General features: G+C 54.2%; 1 protein-coding gene across 4 annotated transcripts in view; it reads right to left on the minus strand.

Moving 5' to 3' along the window:
• Mroh7 (maestro heat like repeat family member 7) overlaps positions 1-18,229 on the minus strand; it is a 48,318-nt gene that overhangs the window by 9,428 nt on the left and 20,661 nt on the right. For 2 of the 4 annotated variants that reach the window (XM_021635280.2, XM_021635278.2), the window contains exons 5-17: positions 17,625-17,708; positions 16,338-16,417; positions 15,992-16,121; positions 14,374-14,469; positions 13,597-13,701; positions 13,375-13,510; positions 10,461-10,573; positions 9,439-9,615; positions 8,880-9,034; positions 6,537-6,675; positions 6,101-6,291; positions 3,271-3,408; positions 1,215-1,329 (exon numbers count right to left, since the gene is read on the minus strand). In XM_021635280.2, coding sequence (XP_021490955.1) covers positions 1,215-1,329; positions 3,271-3,408; positions 6,101-6,291; positions 6,537-6,675; positions 8,880-9,034; positions 9,439-9,615; positions 10,461-10,573; positions 13,375-13,510; positions 13,597-13,701; positions 14,374-14,469; positions 15,992-16,121; positions 16,338-16,417; positions 17,625-17,708 — 1,659 coding nt within the window. Of the gene's footprint in view, positions 1-1,214; positions 1,330-3,270; positions 3,409-6,100; positions 6,292-6,536; positions 6,676-8,879; positions 9,035-9,438; positions 9,616-10,460; positions 10,574-13,374; positions 13,511-13,596; positions 13,702-14,373; positions 14,470-15,991; positions 16,122-16,337; positions 16,418-17,624; positions 17,709-18,229 lie in introns of those variants that run through there. The other 2 variants (XM_021635279.2, XM_060366070.1) reach the window with 2 other exon arrangements.

Here is an 18,229-nt window from a genome sequence, read left to right on the forward strand (position 1 = left end):
TCCACCCACTAGTGATCAGAGACTGACGGGAACGCTAAAGTCGTCTCTCCCCTGGGCCTCCCCATCGCCTGGCTCCCGGCCCCCACCGGCCTCTCTGTCCTCCTTCATTCTGTGTTCACCCTGCTGCCCACTCCTACATTAGCCAGTCATCTTGCACCATTCCTCACACGGCCAGGCCAGCTTGTCCCTCCTGTGCTAGCAGGGTGCCCTTCTGCCAGGACAGCCACTTCCACTCTTCCTCCCACTCCTCAAACAGCTCCTTTCAAAGCTCAGCCTCAACCCTCGCCCTTGAGTCCTGGGAACTCTGGGCATCCTCCTGAGGCAGCAGCTAGGAACCTCAGTGCTCCATCTGTCCTTCTGCCACCTGGACATCCTCGGGCTTCCTCTAGGGTGAAAACTCAACCAACTCTCCTTGGGCCATCACTCAACCTAAGAACTGGGGTGGAATGTGTGTTTGTTGGAGGAATCAAGCCAACCCGGAACTTGGCTCCTCTCCTTCCGAGGACTGACTTGGCTCCTCCCCTTCCGAGGACTGCTCTTCTTCCATGTCCACACTGTGGGCTCCATTACCAGCGACGGCCCACTCTCATCTCCCTTTTCTGCCTCACAGCCCCCCTCCCTCGGCAGCCTCAGGCTTTGGTTCTCACCACCTCGCCCTCACAAACAGCTCTTTATCCCCATCGCTGACAACCACTCCACTGTGGAGAGCCATGTCTGTGAGATGGGAAGTACTGGGGACAGGAGAGCCTGGTGGAGAGGGCAGGATCAACCAGGTAACCAGAGGGAAGAGAAGGGAGTGGAGGACCACACCATTGTTGACTTCTGCCCGTCCATGCAAGCTACTCAGGCCTGCTGTACACCAAGCCGTGGGCCAGGCCTGAGACACGGAATAACAGCTCCCATCTCGTTTACTTGCAATGTTGGAAATCAGACCCAGGTCCTCACATGTGCCAAGCAAGCCTTCAACCATTGAGCCACATCTCCTACGTAGCATCGATAATTTAGTTAATGAATTAAGATAGTTTTGAGACAAGGTCTCACTCTGTATGTAGTCCACGCTGGACTTGGGACTCACTATGTACCCCCAAAGCAAGCCTTGAATGCCTAGCAATCCTCCTGGAGACTGCAAAGGGCTACTCCCCAGGAGAAATGACCATGACATGACTAGAGGCCCTCAATAACCCTCAGTGGGTGCCCAGGGCCCCAGGAAGTACCTCCACAAAGAAGGCGGTGCCTGTGATCTTGTGTTTTTCGTCTCCCCTCTCCAAGAGCGGGATGAGCAGGTAGAGGATGCGACACAGCTCCTGGCAGGAGTAGTGCACCATGGCCCTAGAGAGGAGCAAACCCTCAGGCTCCCAGTCCCACAAGGCCTGCGGCTGGAGATCTGACAGGGGCCCTGCAAACCCTGGCTGGCCAGCCTCGGCGGGGTTCCTGCGACCCCAGCCTTTCCACCCGGGTGATCTCTCCGAGTCAGCTGTGCTTAATGGTTCCTTTAGACAGATGGGAAAATCGAGGTCCAGAGTGGAAGACTTGGCCTAGGACAGTGTGTGGGGTCTCACTCATGGAGGCGAGCAGCAGCCAGCTTCCCCCTTGTCATTTCACGGGTCTCCGCACCACCCTTTCCACACAGGCTGTTTTATTTATCCCTAGTTCACAGAGGGATCCAAGGCTCTGAACGGGGCTGGCTTAGCTCCTGAAGCTGGAAAAGCAGCAGAGGTGTGGGCCCGAATAAAAATTCCCACTCCAGCTGCCTTGCTCATCCCACTGAGCCCCACCCCCACCCCACCCACACAGCCAGCATCGGCACCACACGGAAAACTGCCTGAATGCACAGGCTCAGGACCCCATCGGGGTGAGAACTCAGGGCAGAGCACAGCCAGGCAAGATGACCCGATGATTGCTCCCCTGTAAGGACCAACCAAGCACCAGGACATGGGTCACCGAATTGAGCAGAGTGCCTGTTGCATGCGGAATTCATGTTGATAGTGTCTGGTTTCAAATCCTGGTTCCAGCATTTGCTGTGTGATTTGGGGCGGGCACTTAAAATCTCTGGGCCTCAGTTTCCTCTGTTTAACCCTGAGATGGTCAAAGCACTGTCTCTTCGGTGCTGGTGAGAACCGAAGTGGAGGCATCCATTTTTGCAGGGTGTCTAGAGAACAGTTGGTTCTCCATCTTGTGGTTGTGTCCTGAGCCCAGGAGAGACTCTTCTAGCAGGAGTCACAGCACCAGGACCACAGTCAAGACGCCCCAAGGGAGGGGGCGTGTCTTTGGAGAGGGAGTGCTAGTCTGAGTGCTAGTCATTTTTCACTCTGTAGCCTCAAATAAATGACCCAGCCGTGTTCTTATGCAAAACTAGCATTTGTAATCCCTGGCCTGCCCCAGCCTCCGTAATGGTAGCCTGTGCTGCTCTTAGGGTCAAACTCCATCTCTCGGGAGCAAGTCTCCCTAGCGTTTGCCTATTACTCACAGGGAATAGAGGCCAGAGTGGAGCACCATAGAGTGGAGCACCGTGGAGTGGTGCTCCAGCTGGGAAACGGCTGAGGTTCAAACTGAGGTAGGTTCAAGTAGCCTACCTCCACGGCCACATTGCCAAAGGGACCAATTACCCCACCATGTTTGTGTTTAGTGTCAGAGCAGAGGTCACAGCCTGGTAAGGAAAGGAACTGTTTTGTTCTGTTTGAAACAGGGTCTCACTACATAGCCCTGGCTGTCCTGGAACTCACTATGCAGACATTGCAGAGATCCTCCTGCCTCTGCCTCCTGAGAGCTGGGGCTCAAGGGGGATGCTACCATGCCAGGCTGAGGGAGAGAGCGCTTAAGTAAACTATTTTTACATCTTATTTCTTTACTTCACGTGCATATGTACGTGAGCGGGCGTGCGGGCCACAGTGCTCATGTGGAGGTCAGAGGACAACCAGTGGGAGCTTTGCCTTCCCTCGAGTGGGTCCAGGGAATTGAACTCAGGTCGGCAAGCCTTGGCAGCGAATGCCTTCACTCACTGAGCATGTCACCAGGCCAAAAGGGGAAGCCAGCTAATTCAGGTATCTACAAACTCAAGGGACCACTATTCCAACCAAACTTGACTCCCAAGAGCGAATGTCATCTTTCACACTGGTGTTGTCCACTGCTAGGAGGACAGTATCCCCCAAGCTCCGGTGGAGAGGTGAGAGAAGAAAAGAGCTGTTTCTCAGAGATGCAAGCTCGGGCCTGTTTGAAGATCCAGAGGGCCCACCCTGCCCCACCCTACCCCACTGAGGAACCGCACCTTACCTTGCCAGCAGGGACACTCCCCTGTAGTGGTTCTCCGCCTGGCCCATGAGCTCCCAGCCACCCTGCTCCTCCAGAAACTTGGACTCATAAGAACAGCCCATTTTCAGTAGCAGGGTTTTCACCACCTTCACCATCCAGCTGCCGAGACAAGGGGTGAAGTCTCCTGTCTGCTGGGCGCCTTCTTCTACCTGGCCCCTCTTGTCAGGGCTCCCATCAATCCCCACGAGCTCCTCACCACCATGCTACTCTTAGCAGTGTGCCTTGGGGCCACAGCGGGAGACTCTGTACACGTGACACGTCGCTCTCAGAACACGAGAGGAAACTAGCAAAATCCCCTTCCGCCTTCCCTTTCTCAGGGGACCTGCTTACTGGCGGGGCTGGCTGGGGGGCCAAGCTTCCCCAGCTTCCTATGTCTTGCCTCTCCCCTTCTCCAGCCCCCATCTCTAGCCTTCATGTGCCATGGCTGCCTTGGCAGCCTGTGAGACAGTCCTCTCTCCTCTCCTGGGCACTCAGTCTCCTGCCGGTGCCTGAGTGTCTGTCTGCCTCAGGACCCTTCCGGAAGGCTTCCCCCTGGATGCCTAGAACACCCTGGAGAGCTGTCATACCCCGGCGGCTGAACAGGGCTCAGTGGTTCCAAGTTCATCTCAACATCCTTAATGTAACTACTCCCCTAAAGACCACTCTTCCAAATCAGGTCACAGTCACGGGTTCCAGGTGGATCTATAATTTTGGCTGCTATTCCCTTTCTTTGCCCAGGCACCATGTTCAGGTCCTTTGACCCCATCAGCCTGGCACTTGACTCCTCTGTTTCTGCTGCCGTTCCCCATGGCTGTGATGAAGGTAGGCTGGGCTGTTCCCATGCTATGGTAAGGTGGGGTGAATCGATACCATGCTGTAGGTTGGGTGGGCTGGCCTGTGCTGTGGTTAGGGTAGGCTGTCCATGGGTAGGATGGGCTTTCACTGCACTGTGAAAGGGTGAGGCGTCACACCATGAATAAGATGTTCTGTCATTGGGCTGTGGGGAGGGCGCACTGTCCCGTGCTGCTGGTAGGGTGGGCTGTCACCATGGCTATGGGTAGGTAGGTACGCTGGCTTCCTTCCTGGCCCTGTCTCAGCTGAGGTGAGACCCCCTCTCGTGGAGGCCACGACCTCCCTCACTCCCAGGAGAGGATGCTTCCATCTGCGCTCTTCCTCCTACTGCGGCTGTGGCACCCCTACACCCCTTGCTCAGTTTCCCAGGACCCTAACAGCCCCAGCAAGCAGAGGGAATGCTGCAAGCAGGCAAGGAGATGGCAGGTGTCTCTCCGTGGCGAGGGAGGCTCTTAGTCCTCACACCCGTTAGACAGAAGCCAGCCAGAAAGACCCCCAGGAGGTTAGTTGCCTAAAACACAGAACATAAGTGATAGACAGATCCACATCAAAGACCTCCGGCCACACAGCTGTGCCCTCTGTCATTCTAAATCTGCCTCTGTGTGTGCAACACACAAAAAGATGCACAAGGGAAACTGATGAACACATCATGAAAAATATTTAACTTTTCAAATGACAAAAAAAAAATTATCACAGGTTAAGTGACCAGATTTAGTATAAATGACAGAGTTAATATTCTTAATGCAATGAGCTCTCACAAATTAGCAGGGAAAATAAAAATATAAAAATAACTAATTAAAAAAGCAAATTACTAAGAGGAATCCCCAACAGGCCTGTATGAACAGGCAGAGGGCAAGGGCAATCTGCTCACATAAATGGAACACAAATGCCATTTAAATATTGGCTTCTTTTAAATGAGAGAAATGAAAACTAAAACCTCAGCGCACACGCACACTCACACGCGTGTGCACACACCTAGGTGTGTTGACAGAACCCTTCCATCCAAGCCCTCAGTATATGAACGGGAGGACCATGACTCCTTTTAAAGACCTCATCTCAAAAGGGGGGGTGGGGGGAAGAAATCCATTTTTTTGCAATACAGATTAGCAAAAGTAGAAATGCTCTGCAAAGCACTACCCTAGAAAAGACGTGGGCGTGTAGGCACTGGTGCGGGCCACAGCCACCAGTGACGGTTTCCTCCGTGGACAGTTGAGGAATGACTCCGTTTTAATTAGTTTGTGTGAGTGCGCTCTCGTGTACGTGTGTGTGCATGCGTGTGCTCGTGGGTGGATGTGCGTGCATTTCACAGCGTTTGCTCAGGGAACTTGCGGGAACCAGGTCTCTCCCCCCACCGAGTGGGTCGTGAGGACGGAACTCGTGCTGGACTTGGCAGCTGAGTTGGCACCTTTATCTGCTGCTTCGTTTACGAATTTCCGTCCCCCGCTGGTCAAGAGCATTTTTCCATCACGAGTTTCTACTCCAGTTTACGACTTCCATGCAGAAGCCCACCCTCGCCTCAGGAGCCCATTCTACACACACAGTTACACACATGCGTCTACACCTGCAAGCTCACACCAGCGCCATCTGAAAGGGGCAGGGCTGGGGGGGGGGAGCAAGGAAGTGCCTGAATCGGGGAGGAGGGGCACAAGGATGCCCCGAGGCTGTCACGAACAAGGAGGCAGCGGGATGCACGAAGGTCTCCAAGACTTGATTCGGGGTAGGAGCGGCTGCGCCCCTGGGTTGCAGGCTGGCACTTGTGTAAAAACAGAGTATAAACCCGAGTGCTGGTCTACACTGACTACCCCTGAAGGGGCATTAAAAAAAAAATCTGCTTGTCTCCTGGGAAGGTGTCCGGGTATGGCCAGGAAGAGGAGAGTTGAGGGAAAGGAGAGATGTCTGAGGGACCCTTGGTTGGGCAGCCCCTGCCAAGACAGCAGGGTCTGAAGATGATGGCTCCTACCATACAGGTACGAAGACAGGAGGCTGCGCGTCGTCCCTGAAGTCTTTCCGGGGAGCCGTGCGGCTCGGGAGGTTGAGGCCGATGTGGTAGTGCACCTGGATGAGCAGGGCCAGGAGCAGCTGAGGGTAGATGCGCCTCACGCGGCCCACGCAGCTGTTGACGGACAGGAGCTCGCACAGGCCGCTGGCTGCCTAGGGGGGGAGGGGAGGCGAGTGGCTTGACCCAGTCCATCCTCCCAGCACTTCAGGCTGCAGCCTAGCGCAGTGCTCTGAGAGACTGGGACTGTTTCTGTAATCCAGCCTAGAGAAGCTCGGATCCTAGCCGCTCTGGCACACACACACACACACACACACACACACACACACACACACGTGTGCGCGCGCGCAGGTGTGCTGAGTAGGGCGGAAGGGAAGGAAGGCAGGTGCCTGGTCCTCACCGCCAGGGGCACGATTGAGGCCCGACCCTTCTTGGTGACAGGCTTCTCCTTCAGGCTAGTCAGGAGCAGATCCAGCAGGTCTCGGACGTCACAGCTGGGCTTTCGAAGGATCAGCTGCCTCCACATCTCTGCCCCATTGCTAAGGAAGAGGGAGGTTAGTTAGTGGTACCCAGGGCAAGGGCCACCCGATGCCCTAGGTGGTTACGGAGATAGGGTGCAGTGCCAACGAAATGGTACCCTTGAGCACGCCCACAGGGATGGTTCTGAAATGCTCCCCCGTCAGGCAGGAGGAGGGCCGTGACTGAAAACCTTGTTTCCAGGTCTCGGACCAGGTGCTTTGTTCTCACGTATGATTACTGCGCGTGCACCAGGCACTAAGCAAGTCCCTTCGGGTACAGACGCAGACGCTTAGGAACACTCAAAGCGGCTCACTTCTCACCCTCTCGAGAGCGCGTTATTCCCATTTTACAGAGGCAGCGTGGAGGCTGGGAGATGTAAGCGCCATCGGCCCAAGGTGCTGCTACCACTAACGGCCTACAAGATGTCATCACATCCGCTGTCTCCAAAGCTGCCTCCTAGAGAGCAGGAGCTGAGGCCACAGAGCCCTTTGGAGCCTGGATCTTGCCCTTATCAAGGACTCCCAGGAAGCACAACTCCTGGCCCTGTGCAGGAAGCCACCCACACAGGAGGAACAGCAGCACCAGGAGATAGCCCTGCTGTGGGCAGCTGACTGTGAGCAGCTAAAGGGTTAATGAAACCTTTTTTTTTTTTTTCCTTGAATACAGGAGAGTCTGAACCTTCCACTCACTTCCCAGATCTGTTCCCCTGGAAACCCAATAAAGATAGTATTTCGACTATGTTGCTAGGCAACGTTGCTTATGGTAAAAATGGTCATGTTTATGGCAGCTTGGTACATGGCATCTGGCTGTAAGAACTAATGGGACAGCTAGAGCATGGAGCTTCCCATGGACTGTGATCCTCGTAGCTGGGCTAGTCTCTGAAGAGATGTAGAAAACAAGCTTCGTGTAAGAGATGCTGAGCCCTGGGACTCCCCTGGGACTCCCTCCATCCTGAGAAGCTCGCTTCCTGACCCAGACCTGAGACCAGAAGAGAAGAGTGAGGTATGTAGGAAATAAAGGGAAGGAGGGCCTCGCTCTCAGGCTCACAAAAAGGACGTCAAGTCAAGGGCAGGCCTAGTAATCTAGTGACCTTCAGTGGAGCACAAAAGAAAGCTTCGGGGGCTGCAGCTCAGGGGTAGAGCACTTGGGTAGCAATGACCTAGGTTCCGTGCCCAACACTGAAAAGATAAGAAAGAGGAGGAGGAAAAGGCTCTAAAGTAATTCCAGTACCCGAAAGTAGGAGGCAGGAGGATTGCCATGAGTTTGTGGCCAGCCTGAGATACATATTGAGCACTGCCCTCAACCTCTCTCTCTCTCTCTCTCTCTCTCTCTCTCTCTCTCTCTCTCACACACATGCACACGGAGAAGGCAGGGGAAAGAGAGGGAGGGAGAGACACACACACACACACACACACAGAGAGAGAGAGAGAGAGAGAGAGAGAGAGAGAAGTGCTCCCCCTGTCTCCCTGGTGGGCAGTGCAGCCATAATGGCTGACTCTTAGGCTATATACCTGGAATTCAGGGTTCCCACTGACCATCACTCCAACTGACTTGTCACTATCCGAACACACCCCTCCCCTCTTGCCCAGCTCTGCATTTGCTTCCTCGTTTACTCAGAAAAAAAAAAAACAAAAACAAAAAAAAAAAACATCCTAAGTTGTCCCTTCCTGTTGCATTCATTTAAAGAAGGGACTGACTGAAAGGCCATGTCCAACAGGCTAAAGGGAGCTAGCCTTATCACTTGCTACCATCTGGCCGGCTCCTCTTCAACCCAGACAAGGAGCTGTATGGAGGCAGCGAGCAGGGCGCCACCTGCTCTTACTGTGGAGCAGTTTTCCCCACCGGGAAACTGAAGCCCAGAGAGGGCACAGGATCACCTCCCATTATGGAAAGGATTCCAGGCTTTGGAGCCAGTTGGACCTGAGCCTAGAACCTCACTGTAGCAATGCCTCAGTGTTAGTGGAGGCCAAGAAACATCTCTGGAGCCTCGATTTCACATCTGTAGAACAGGGCCGAGCCCATAATGTGAGACTTTCTGGATTTTCAGTACAGAGCCAGCCGCCTTCAGAAAGTGCTTACTGGCTGTCTGTAAGTACCACAGACTGCCTAGAAGGGGCAGAGGAGGGCGGGGCTTCTCTGGACAGGAAGAGTGTCTCAGCCTAGGACAGGACCACCTTGGCCCATTGAGGTGTAGAAGATGGATGATTAGTAGGAGCCTTGGTACCTGTCCAGTGGCAGGGGGCACATGAGCAGAGCCACCACAACCTCAGTCATGAAGGAGCTGGCCAGGAAGGAGATGGGCAGCAGGGCCACCTCACGCGCCCGCGGCTCCTGTATGTGGCTCAGTTGCATGTAGATGCCCTGCATGATTTCTGGGATCTGGAGGTAGCCACGTGGAGGTGCCAGGAAAAGGCCCATTGGAAAAGCAGAGAGAGACATGAGGAGCAATGGGCAGATGGATGGAGGCCATAGGGTGGAGTAAAAGGGGACCAAAAGGGCAGGGGAGAAGGGCACAGTGCAGGAGAGAAGTGGAAGGAAAGATGTGCCAGGGGCCTGCTGCTCCCCTGGGAGTGAGATAGCCCACTTTTGCTGAACTTCCCACTCCTACTAAGCCAGATGGCTTCTCTCAGGGTTAGTACATACTCCTTCCTAGTCTAGTGCTCGGCTCCAACCCTGTCCACAGGCAGGCAGGCAGGCTATCCAAGCATAACCAGGCTCCCAGGGGTGGGGGACTCTCCCAGGTCTGGTGATTTCCTCCAGCTTCTGCCTCCAAGAGGCCTTACCACCTCCATCGCCCTGTGGCGGTACCACTCCAGCACCGAGCTGAGCATGACCTCCGAAGCCAGCTGCATCATCTCCCCGGCGTCCTTCCCCTGGGCCTCTGAGATGTCCTTCAGGCCTTCCAAGGCTGCTAGCAGCAGGTCCCTTACCTGCTGGGGCCCCAGGAAGTCTCCAAATTCCTGAAACACAGGTGCAGTGATCTTGAGGCTGCTAAGTGGCGCAGATTCCCCAAGACATATATAAAAACACAGACTCCACCCAACTTGCAGAGAAGGTCAGCACCAAGCACCACAGACAGTCTCTAAGCCGTGAACGTTAGAGCCACTGGAGAGGAGCTCAGAGTGACGGACAGGCACCAAGGAGCCTCCTGTAGCCACAGCTGCTTCAGAGGCTGAGGACTTGTGAGCCCGGGGACTGGAGACTAGTGTAAGGAGGAAAGCAAGTCTCTATCTTTAAAGTAAGAAAAAAAGCAAAGGAAAGGGAAGGAGAGGAAGAGGCAGAGGAGGAGGGGGAGGAGGTGGTGTAGGAGGAGAAGAAAAAGGAGGAGGAGGAGGAGGAGAAAGAGGATTAGGAGGAAAAAGAAGAGAAGGAGAAAAAAGAAGAGGAGGAGGAGGAGGGAAGCAATGGGAATATGGTCCCTGCATCCAGAACTGGCTGGCATGTACCTTGGAGAAGAAAGTCATGGGCTAGCCCAGTACCTCTCAACCTTCCTAAAGCTGTGACCCTTTAATACAGTTCCTCATGTTGTGGTGACCCCCGGCCATAAAATTATTTCGCTGTCACTTCGTATCTGTAATTTTGCTACTGTTACGAGTCGTAAATATCTGATATGCAGCATATCTGATATGTGACCCCCAAAGGGATCTCAGGTTGAGAACCACCGGGCTAGAATGTAGAGAAGGGAGGAGGGCACCCAGGAGGGCCGGGGGAGGCATCCTTCCTAGGATACTTCCTGGTGGCCTTCCTAGCAGCAAGTCCCTCTCCCTCCCGTCCTGGCCTGGGAGCCTGGACTGCAGGTAGTTACCGCAATGACACGCAGAATGTTCTGGCACGGGCTGACAGGGTTGTAGGGCCCCAAGAAGTGCTTGTTGTTCTCATAAAGCTCTGTCTTGTTGGTCTCTTCCTTGTCCTTGGTCCCTGCAGGAGAAGGAATTACCTGAGGAGCCCAGACCCCACCATTGCCTTAAACTGTCAGTTAAGCCCACGTCTCCCACACAGTCCATTTTCATATAGTGGTACCCAAGTCAAGAAACAACACAGGCAGCATCCCAGAAGCCCCTCCTCTGAGACCTCTCAGCACCCAGGGCAACCACTGTTCCGGTTTCTGGGTAGAGTTCTTTGCTTTTGAACCTCTCATAAATTGGATGCACGTAAACTGATCCCTCGGGTCCGGTTCTACCCTGCAGCACCCGGCACTCGCTCTCAATCATTCTCAGTGTGGTACAGTTTTCCACGCTGGGAGGGCCCGCGGTGTGCATGCCTGTCTTACTTGGCACGCGCCTCCGGCTGCTTCCAGCCCTCCTGAACAGTGCTGCTGTGAACACACAGCACATCTCCCGGTGAATATAGCTACACTTCTGCCCGGGATGTGCCAGGCACAGTGGGCCCAGGCTCACCCTCCCAGGATACAGGAGACAGCTTCCCAGCCCTGTTGCCATGAGCAGTGTGTGAGAGTTCCTGCCGCTTCAGCCCAAGGCATTATCTGTTTCATTTTGTTATTGCTATTCTGATAGGCAGTGGCTTCTCTCTCTCTCTCTCTCTCTCTCTCTCTCTCTCTCTCTTTTCTTGTTTCTTTTTTCTTTTTTTTAAGACAGAGTCTCACTATTTAGCCCTGACTGGTCTGGAACTCACTCTGTAGACCAGGCTGGCCTTGAACTCACAGAGATCCACCTGCCTCTGCCTTCAGAGTGCTAAGATTAAAGGCATGTGCCCCTACACTTGCCTCCCTCTGCTTTCAGTCCTGGGATGGAAGCCAGATCCTGGCTCACTCTAGACAAGGACTCTAACCACTGAACGCCCATAGCTTTGCAATACAATTTCTGGGTCGAGCTGCTTCTGTGTTGGGAGTGGCGTTTTTATTTGGTTGGTTTACTGTGGCTTCTGTTTGGTTATGTTGAGACACGGAGGCCCACGTGATTGAGGCCGGCCTCTGTAGCTGACGATGCTTCAACTCCTGATTCCCCTGCTGCCGCCCTACCCCCAAGTGCTAAGATTACAGTTTCATTTGCACCAGTCTGTTTCATTTGTTTTTAGAGGCAGGATCTCTAGTCCAGGGTGGCCTCAAACTTTCCATCCAGTGCCGGGATTGCCAGCATGTGCCATCAGGCCTGGCACCGGCGAATTTGAAATTTGTCTGCTGTTTTCGTTCCCTCTCTGCTTATCACCTGGCTCGCTCTGTGCTTTACTTGTTTGCTTTTGCCTATTGTCTGTCTCTTGACAACCAGAAGGTAAGCCAAAGGGAGGAGTCCTTATTGAATCTCTTTCCAAAGCTGTGTCCCCAGAGCTGTGCCTGGCACACAGGCCCTCCAGATCTTCTGTAAACAGAAACCCAGTTGGGGTGTCTGCCCTCCTCAGAGCCAGGCCCGAGTCCTGCTTGGATCCACTCAATCTACACAAAGCCTGAGCATAAGAAAGGATCAACAGGGCAGTGCGAGTGCATAGAACATGCTCTGTCAGCAGGGAGGAACTGGCGCTCTGGAAGCAGGCAGAGCCAGCTCCAGCCCTATCCTTGTGCTTTCCACAGACTGCCAACCCAAGCTAATGCCCTCCTCCTCGAGAGGCAGTGTGGCCTGGGGCTCTCCCAAAGAATTCAGGGCGCTCAGCTCAACCTGAAGTGCAGCAGGACAGATCATACTCAAAAGCATTAAAAATGACTCATTGTCCACCCGCAATGAGATTAGACTGAGCGATCTACATTTTCAGCCAGACTATCCCCACCTCAGGGCTGACCAGCATTGTAGCCTACCTTTCACCCACACCATCTAAGGTCAGTGGAGGAATCACTCAGGAAATGCTAGAAATGAGAAAGAGCGGGGACCCCGGACACACCCCAGAAGTGGGAGGGGGGAGGATGAAGAGAGCTCCATCTGACAAGTGCCTATTAATTAATGTTTCAAAAAGCTATGAATTACTCTCTACTGTAACCCTGGGCCGATGAGGAAATCCAGGCAAGCCAAACGCTTGCCTGAGGCCACCCAGCTGGGAGTGTCAAGAGCCAAGGCCAGGTCTGATATGCAGGCCACTCTGCCTCCAGAGTCAGGGGAATCTAAGAAACCAGCCAAGGTTTCGTGGTTGAGGAAGAATCAGGAGTTAGGAGAAAGTCGGGCAAGAGGCCAGAGGCAGCTGAACCGGGCATCCCCGGGAGCAATAGTTTCATGCCATCTCGTGGGCTCCCTAAAACTTAATCTCAGGATGTTCTCACGTAGGACCTGGCCTTCATTAGCTCCCAATGCACATCCACCGAATAAGGCCACATGCTATCCCAGGGCTAGACATAGGAAGAACAGAGAACCTTTGCCTTACCCTCGTGGTATTACAGTCTAGTAGGAAAGACAGACAAGCTGTCAGGACCATCATGCATAGGTACACGTGGTACCATGGGAAGGAGAGCTTAAGGCTGGGACCATACGGCAAAGTTCACCCGTGGAGGGACAGCTTCCATCCATATAGATTTGTTGCTCAACATGGCAGGGCATGCCTGTAGCCCCAGGACTTGAGAAGCTAAGACAGGCGGAGTAAAAGCAGGGGGCCAGCCCAAGCTCTACAGTAAGACCCAGTCTCAGAAACAAATGTTAAAAGTTTGCATCTCTGCCCCTGGTTCTGCGGAGACTGGGGGCCCCGGTCCCCACCTGACCCTTGCTGCCTGTCGCCAGCTGCCCACTGTCCCACCATGCTCCCCTCCCTGGCTGTGCAGAGCTAAGGGCCTGACTTGAGCATACGTTTCTGGAGAACCAGGATAGTGTAGAGGATCGTGATGCCGTCCAGAGCCTCCCGGCCGATCTCCTCGTCAGGATCCCCGATTCGAAGGAGCAGCCTCCCCAGCAGGAAGCCCAGCGTTGGGAACCCCGAGGACATCTGTCAGTAGAGGGGGTCTGTAGCCACACCGCAAGCAGAAGGCTGAGAAGGGTCACCGGAGTGTCCGCCCCTCCAGGGACACTCACGAAGAAAGGCAGGGTCACGAGCATGTGGTTCAGGACAGAGACGTTGCTGTTCACAGCCCGTGCTCGCTCATGAGCCTTCCCAGAATTCATCCAGGGCCCCAGAGGCTGTGGGGACAAGGGAGAGACTTCGCTACCATGGGCTGCCAGCCCCCGCTGCTTGGTGGGTAAGCCAGTGATCTGCAAGAAGCTTCCAGAAGAAATAAGAATGCAGTTTGCCACCGTCCTCCCTCCGCCGCCTCCTCCTCCTCTGGAGAATCAATGACAGGCAGGGTTCGAGCTGAGACTAGAACTCAGAGCATTGGGAGGGACAGAATCAGTGAAGAGATGAAAGAGGAAGAGACAGGGATAAGGATGGAGAAAAGGGGTGGGGCTAGAGCAGTAGCCGCAAGCGGGTAGCTGTGGGGGCATCGTGGACAGTCAAAGGACAGGGCACTGAAGCCTGTGCTCCCAGGTACTCAGGAGGCTGAGACAAGAGGGTCAAAAGTTCAAGGCTATACGGGGCAAGTCAGTGAGACAATGTGTACAAACAAACAGTTAAAAGCCGGCTATGGGTGTAGCTCAGTGGTAGAGAGCCTGCGTGGCAGGTGCGAGGGCTTAGGTCTAATTCCCAGAATCACCAAGAACGAAACAAAGTAGCAAAAGTCGGGGAAGCAAAGTACTGGCTCAGGACAGCGTCCTAACTCCGAGACACGCCATAGGGTCCCACCGCCCACTTCTATGCGCCACTTCCCTGTTCCCTCTCCCTTCCTCCTCCTGCCCAGCCTCCAGGCCCTGCACCTCCAGGATGCTTCTCAGCCCAGCAGGAGTGGGGTCTTCAATAAAGAGGGCATTGAGCAGCTTCTGCAAGGAGTCCAAGGTCTGGTGGTAAAGTGTCTGTGGACAGAAGGAAGATGGAGCTGCTGGGGACAGCCCCAGGCTCTCCCCGGGGCCGGTCCAGAAGGAGGACGCACTTGGACACACACAGGCTGCTTTCCTGCCCTCCCCCGGCCCCTGTCTCGAGCCAGACAAGTGCCTGGTCATCTGAGCATCCTCTGTCATTTTCATCCTTAAGCTCTTCTCGTTTTTCACAAATCCAGGAACACTTGTTGCTGGGCAAGGAACAAAGAGTGTTACAGGCCAGTTCTCCGAAGACTGTTGGGGCTGCCTCTTGGCTGAACTGTTACTTCTAGACCCATGTAGATGCCCCGGTTACCCTTAGGGAGGCCATCTCCTTGCTGCCCAGGCTCCCCCTCCTTTGGCCATACCATGTTGCTTCCTGGTGCGTACAGGCAAGGCTGAGCTGCGCTTTCAAACTGCTCTGCGAAGACCCTCTCTTTCTCACCTCCTGTCCTTCTGCTGGCTTCCCAAGCCTATGCCTTGCGTTATCATTGTCCCATTGCTTCCTGATTCTACACACTCTGGAGCCAGTGGCCCACCAGGAGCCAGCTACCCCCTTCCTGCCCATTGCTGCCGCTTGTTGGGCACCACTGCCCTCTGCTGGCAGTCCTTGTAACTACATGAGGGCTGCCTGCTGCTTCCTCAGCAAGGTTTCTGGCCATTCCGTTGGGTCCTCTCTGCACAGCCGCTTGAGAATCCACAAGCCAGAGGTTATCTGTCTGTGTGGTCTGACCCCTACCCGCTCTACAGCTTGCTCCTCAGGGTCCTTGTCTCACTCTCCAGGCTCCAGCCACAGACTCTTGCCATCCTGGCAGTTGGCATGGGTTCTGTATGCCACCCTCTTTCTCTAAGCCACCTTCCTTCAGGGAACCACGTGCCATCCTCGACATGCCATACTCATTCGGCACTGACCACCCCTGAGGTTTTGCATTCGACTGGTTCTTCGATGGCATCCATCTCTCCCACCCTCACACCTCCTATGAGACTACCACAGTGATGTGGAGAGGGACGAGGTTAACACCTGCTGAGTGAAAGGGTGGCTGAGCATCAGGGCTCCCTCTCACTTAACCTCCTGCCTGACCCTAGCTCTCCTTGCCTCCCATAGCTAAGCACCCCTCCCTTCCTGGTCCCACCCACCTCTGGGAAAAATTCTGCAGAGACTTAAAGATGCTTGCTGAACCTCCTTTTGGGGTTCTGTTTCTCTGGGCCTTTGCCCAGTTTTCCCCAGTCTTCTTCCATATGGCCCAGCATCCTTAGCAGTACCCTCCAACCCTGGTTGCTCTCTATGACCTTGCAGCGTCGGTGAACAGAGCCCTCCTAAGGAGCCACCAACTGCAATAATTCACTCACTTGCCAAATAGCCATCAAGCAACGGGTTCAGATGGACTCAGATGAGGTGAGTTGCTCCAGGCTACATAAGCCAAGGAGTGGGGGTGGGGGGAGCCTGTCTCCGGAAAGCCCCCGCTTGTCCCCGTGAGGACGTCCCAAACCTAAGGGCCCGCCAGGTGGGCCAGCTCACCTGGATGACTTCTGCCCTGGCCTCGTCCTTCTCCTGCATGCTCTGCACTGAAGGCAGCGGGAACACGCTCCGCAGGCAAGTGTTCACCAGGTCTACCCTCTCCCGCATGTTCAGGGCAGGCTTGGTGTGGCTTGGAGAGATGAGGTGTAAGGTACGGAATGAGGAGGGGCCCAGGGAAGCGGGGTGTGGGAGAGCACCCGACTCAGCCCAGGCCACTCGAGATTTAAAGGCACAAGGGGGCAGGAGGAGATGGGAGCAAGGGTGTGGAAGAGGCATGTTCCCTGGGTACTGGGCAGGGGGAGAAGGGGCATGGGAGAAGGGGGCGGAGCTGGGAAGAGAGAGCTACCTCAGCTGGGTCAGGATCTCCATGGCTTGCCGTCGGGTGGGACTCAAAAGGGAATCCAGCGGCTCCTCCTGAATCTGCCTCTGGGTGAGGACCACAGAGCCAGTGAGAGCCAGCTGTGGCTGACTTCTGGGGTTAGACAGCAGGCCACGTGGGCCCTGGGCCTAGGCACACTGTCCCGCTGGACAGGCAGGACAGCAAGCTTTCTGCCCACAATCTCAGGACCACTCAAAACACTCTATGCCCTGATCTGTGGGTCCTGTATAGAGAGCTCAATGAGAGTAGTTCCCGGGGTTTGGGGCGGGGGGACCTTCTGCTTACTGACAGCTAAACCATGGGACTGACCCAAGTAAGGAACTACAGACGTGGCCTTTGAAAGCTGTCCAATCAAATTCCTCAAATGTCCTCCTACTTTTCACTTTGTATCTAAAACCTACACACAGTGGGGGTTCAACCAATGTTAGCTAAAGTTAACTATCAAAGGAAGGAACTTTCTCTTTTTCCGTGCATTGTGTATAGGCAGGTATGTATGTAAGGTTTGTGTATGTGTGTTTACTTGTGTGTCCCTGTGTCTGTGTGTGTGCATGCGTGTGTGTTCATGTACACATGTGTGCAGAGGCCAGAGGGCATCATTCTTCTGGAGCTATACATCTTGGTTTTTGAGGCAAGGGCTCTCCCTGGCATCCGAAGCTGATCAGTTAGGCCAGAAAACCTGTGTTTGTCTCCTCAGCGCTGGAATAACAAATGTGTATCACTGCTTTCCATGTGTATTCTAGGGTTCAAATTCAGAAACTCTTTTCTTGTTAGGAAAACACTAACATGCTGGCCAGCCCCCCCAGCCCTTTCCTCTCTCTTTGAGGACCACAAAAGCAAATATAGCTGTACAAGCCTCCGTGGTTATGGTTGCTCATCCTTATGGGTAACTTAGAGGAGGCTGCCCTAGAGAACCCTCTGGAGTCGCCCATCTTCTCGGGGGAAGGATGGGCCGATGGTAACTGCCCTCAGCCGCACAGGCTTCACAATGGACTAGCCACTGGGCTATGCCCTACCACCCACAAAGATGCAGGCATAATCACACCCATTTGTGAGATGGGAAGAGTGAGGCTCAGAGAAGGGAAATGACGTTGCCCATACTCCCTCTCGGCGGTGGGGCCAGTGAGAGCTGGATAGAACTGAGCCTCCAGTTCAAAGTGCCTGCCTCCTGTTCCTGTCCTCTTCCTAGCTCACTCCAGCTGTTCCACCAGTCAGAATTCCGCCCCAGTTCCACAGTCCTGCCTGTGGCTCCCATACCATCATCCTCTTCACTGTTGTCTCCTTTTCCCCTTTCATTTCCATCTTCTCTGGGTTCGTCTGGAAAGTGATTATGTCCTCTACCTTCAGGGCCGTGGAGGGCAGAAGCACTGAGTGAGCCTTTCACTGAGTCCTGCCCTCCATCTGGGCAGTACCCACAGCCTCTTTAACCACCCAGCACCCAGGCCACCCAGGCTAGCTCTTCCCCAACCACCCAGTCCTGGCATTGGCCCATGTCTGGGTTTGGTTTCCTGTTGCTATGATAAAATACCCCAACAAAACCTGCCACAGTGGCACACACCTTTAATCCCAGCACTCAGGAGGCAGAGGCAGGGGGATCTCTGTGAGTTCAAGGTCATCTTGGTCTATACATAGTGAGTTCCAGGACACCCAGAGCTACGAAGGGAGACCCTGTCTCAAAAATTCCCAAGTAAATAAACAAAAATGAATACCCTGAGAAAAGCAGTTTAAGGGAGAAAGGGTTTATCCTTACTCACAGTTCCAAGTACAGTTTTTTAGTAGTGGGGAAGTCACAGGAGAGAAGCTTTAGACTAGTGGTCACATGACATCCACAGTCAAGGAGCAGAGAGCAAAGAATGCATGCA

The sequence above is a fragment of the Meriones unguiculatus genome, chromosome 12, assembly GCF_030254825.1.
Source record: "Meriones unguiculatus strain TT.TT164.6M chromosome 12, Bangor_MerUng_6.1, whole genome shotgun sequence".
In the NCBI taxonomy this organism is placed as follows: domain Eukaryota; kingdom Metazoa; phylum Chordata; class Mammalia; order Rodentia; family Muridae; genus Meriones; species Meriones unguiculatus.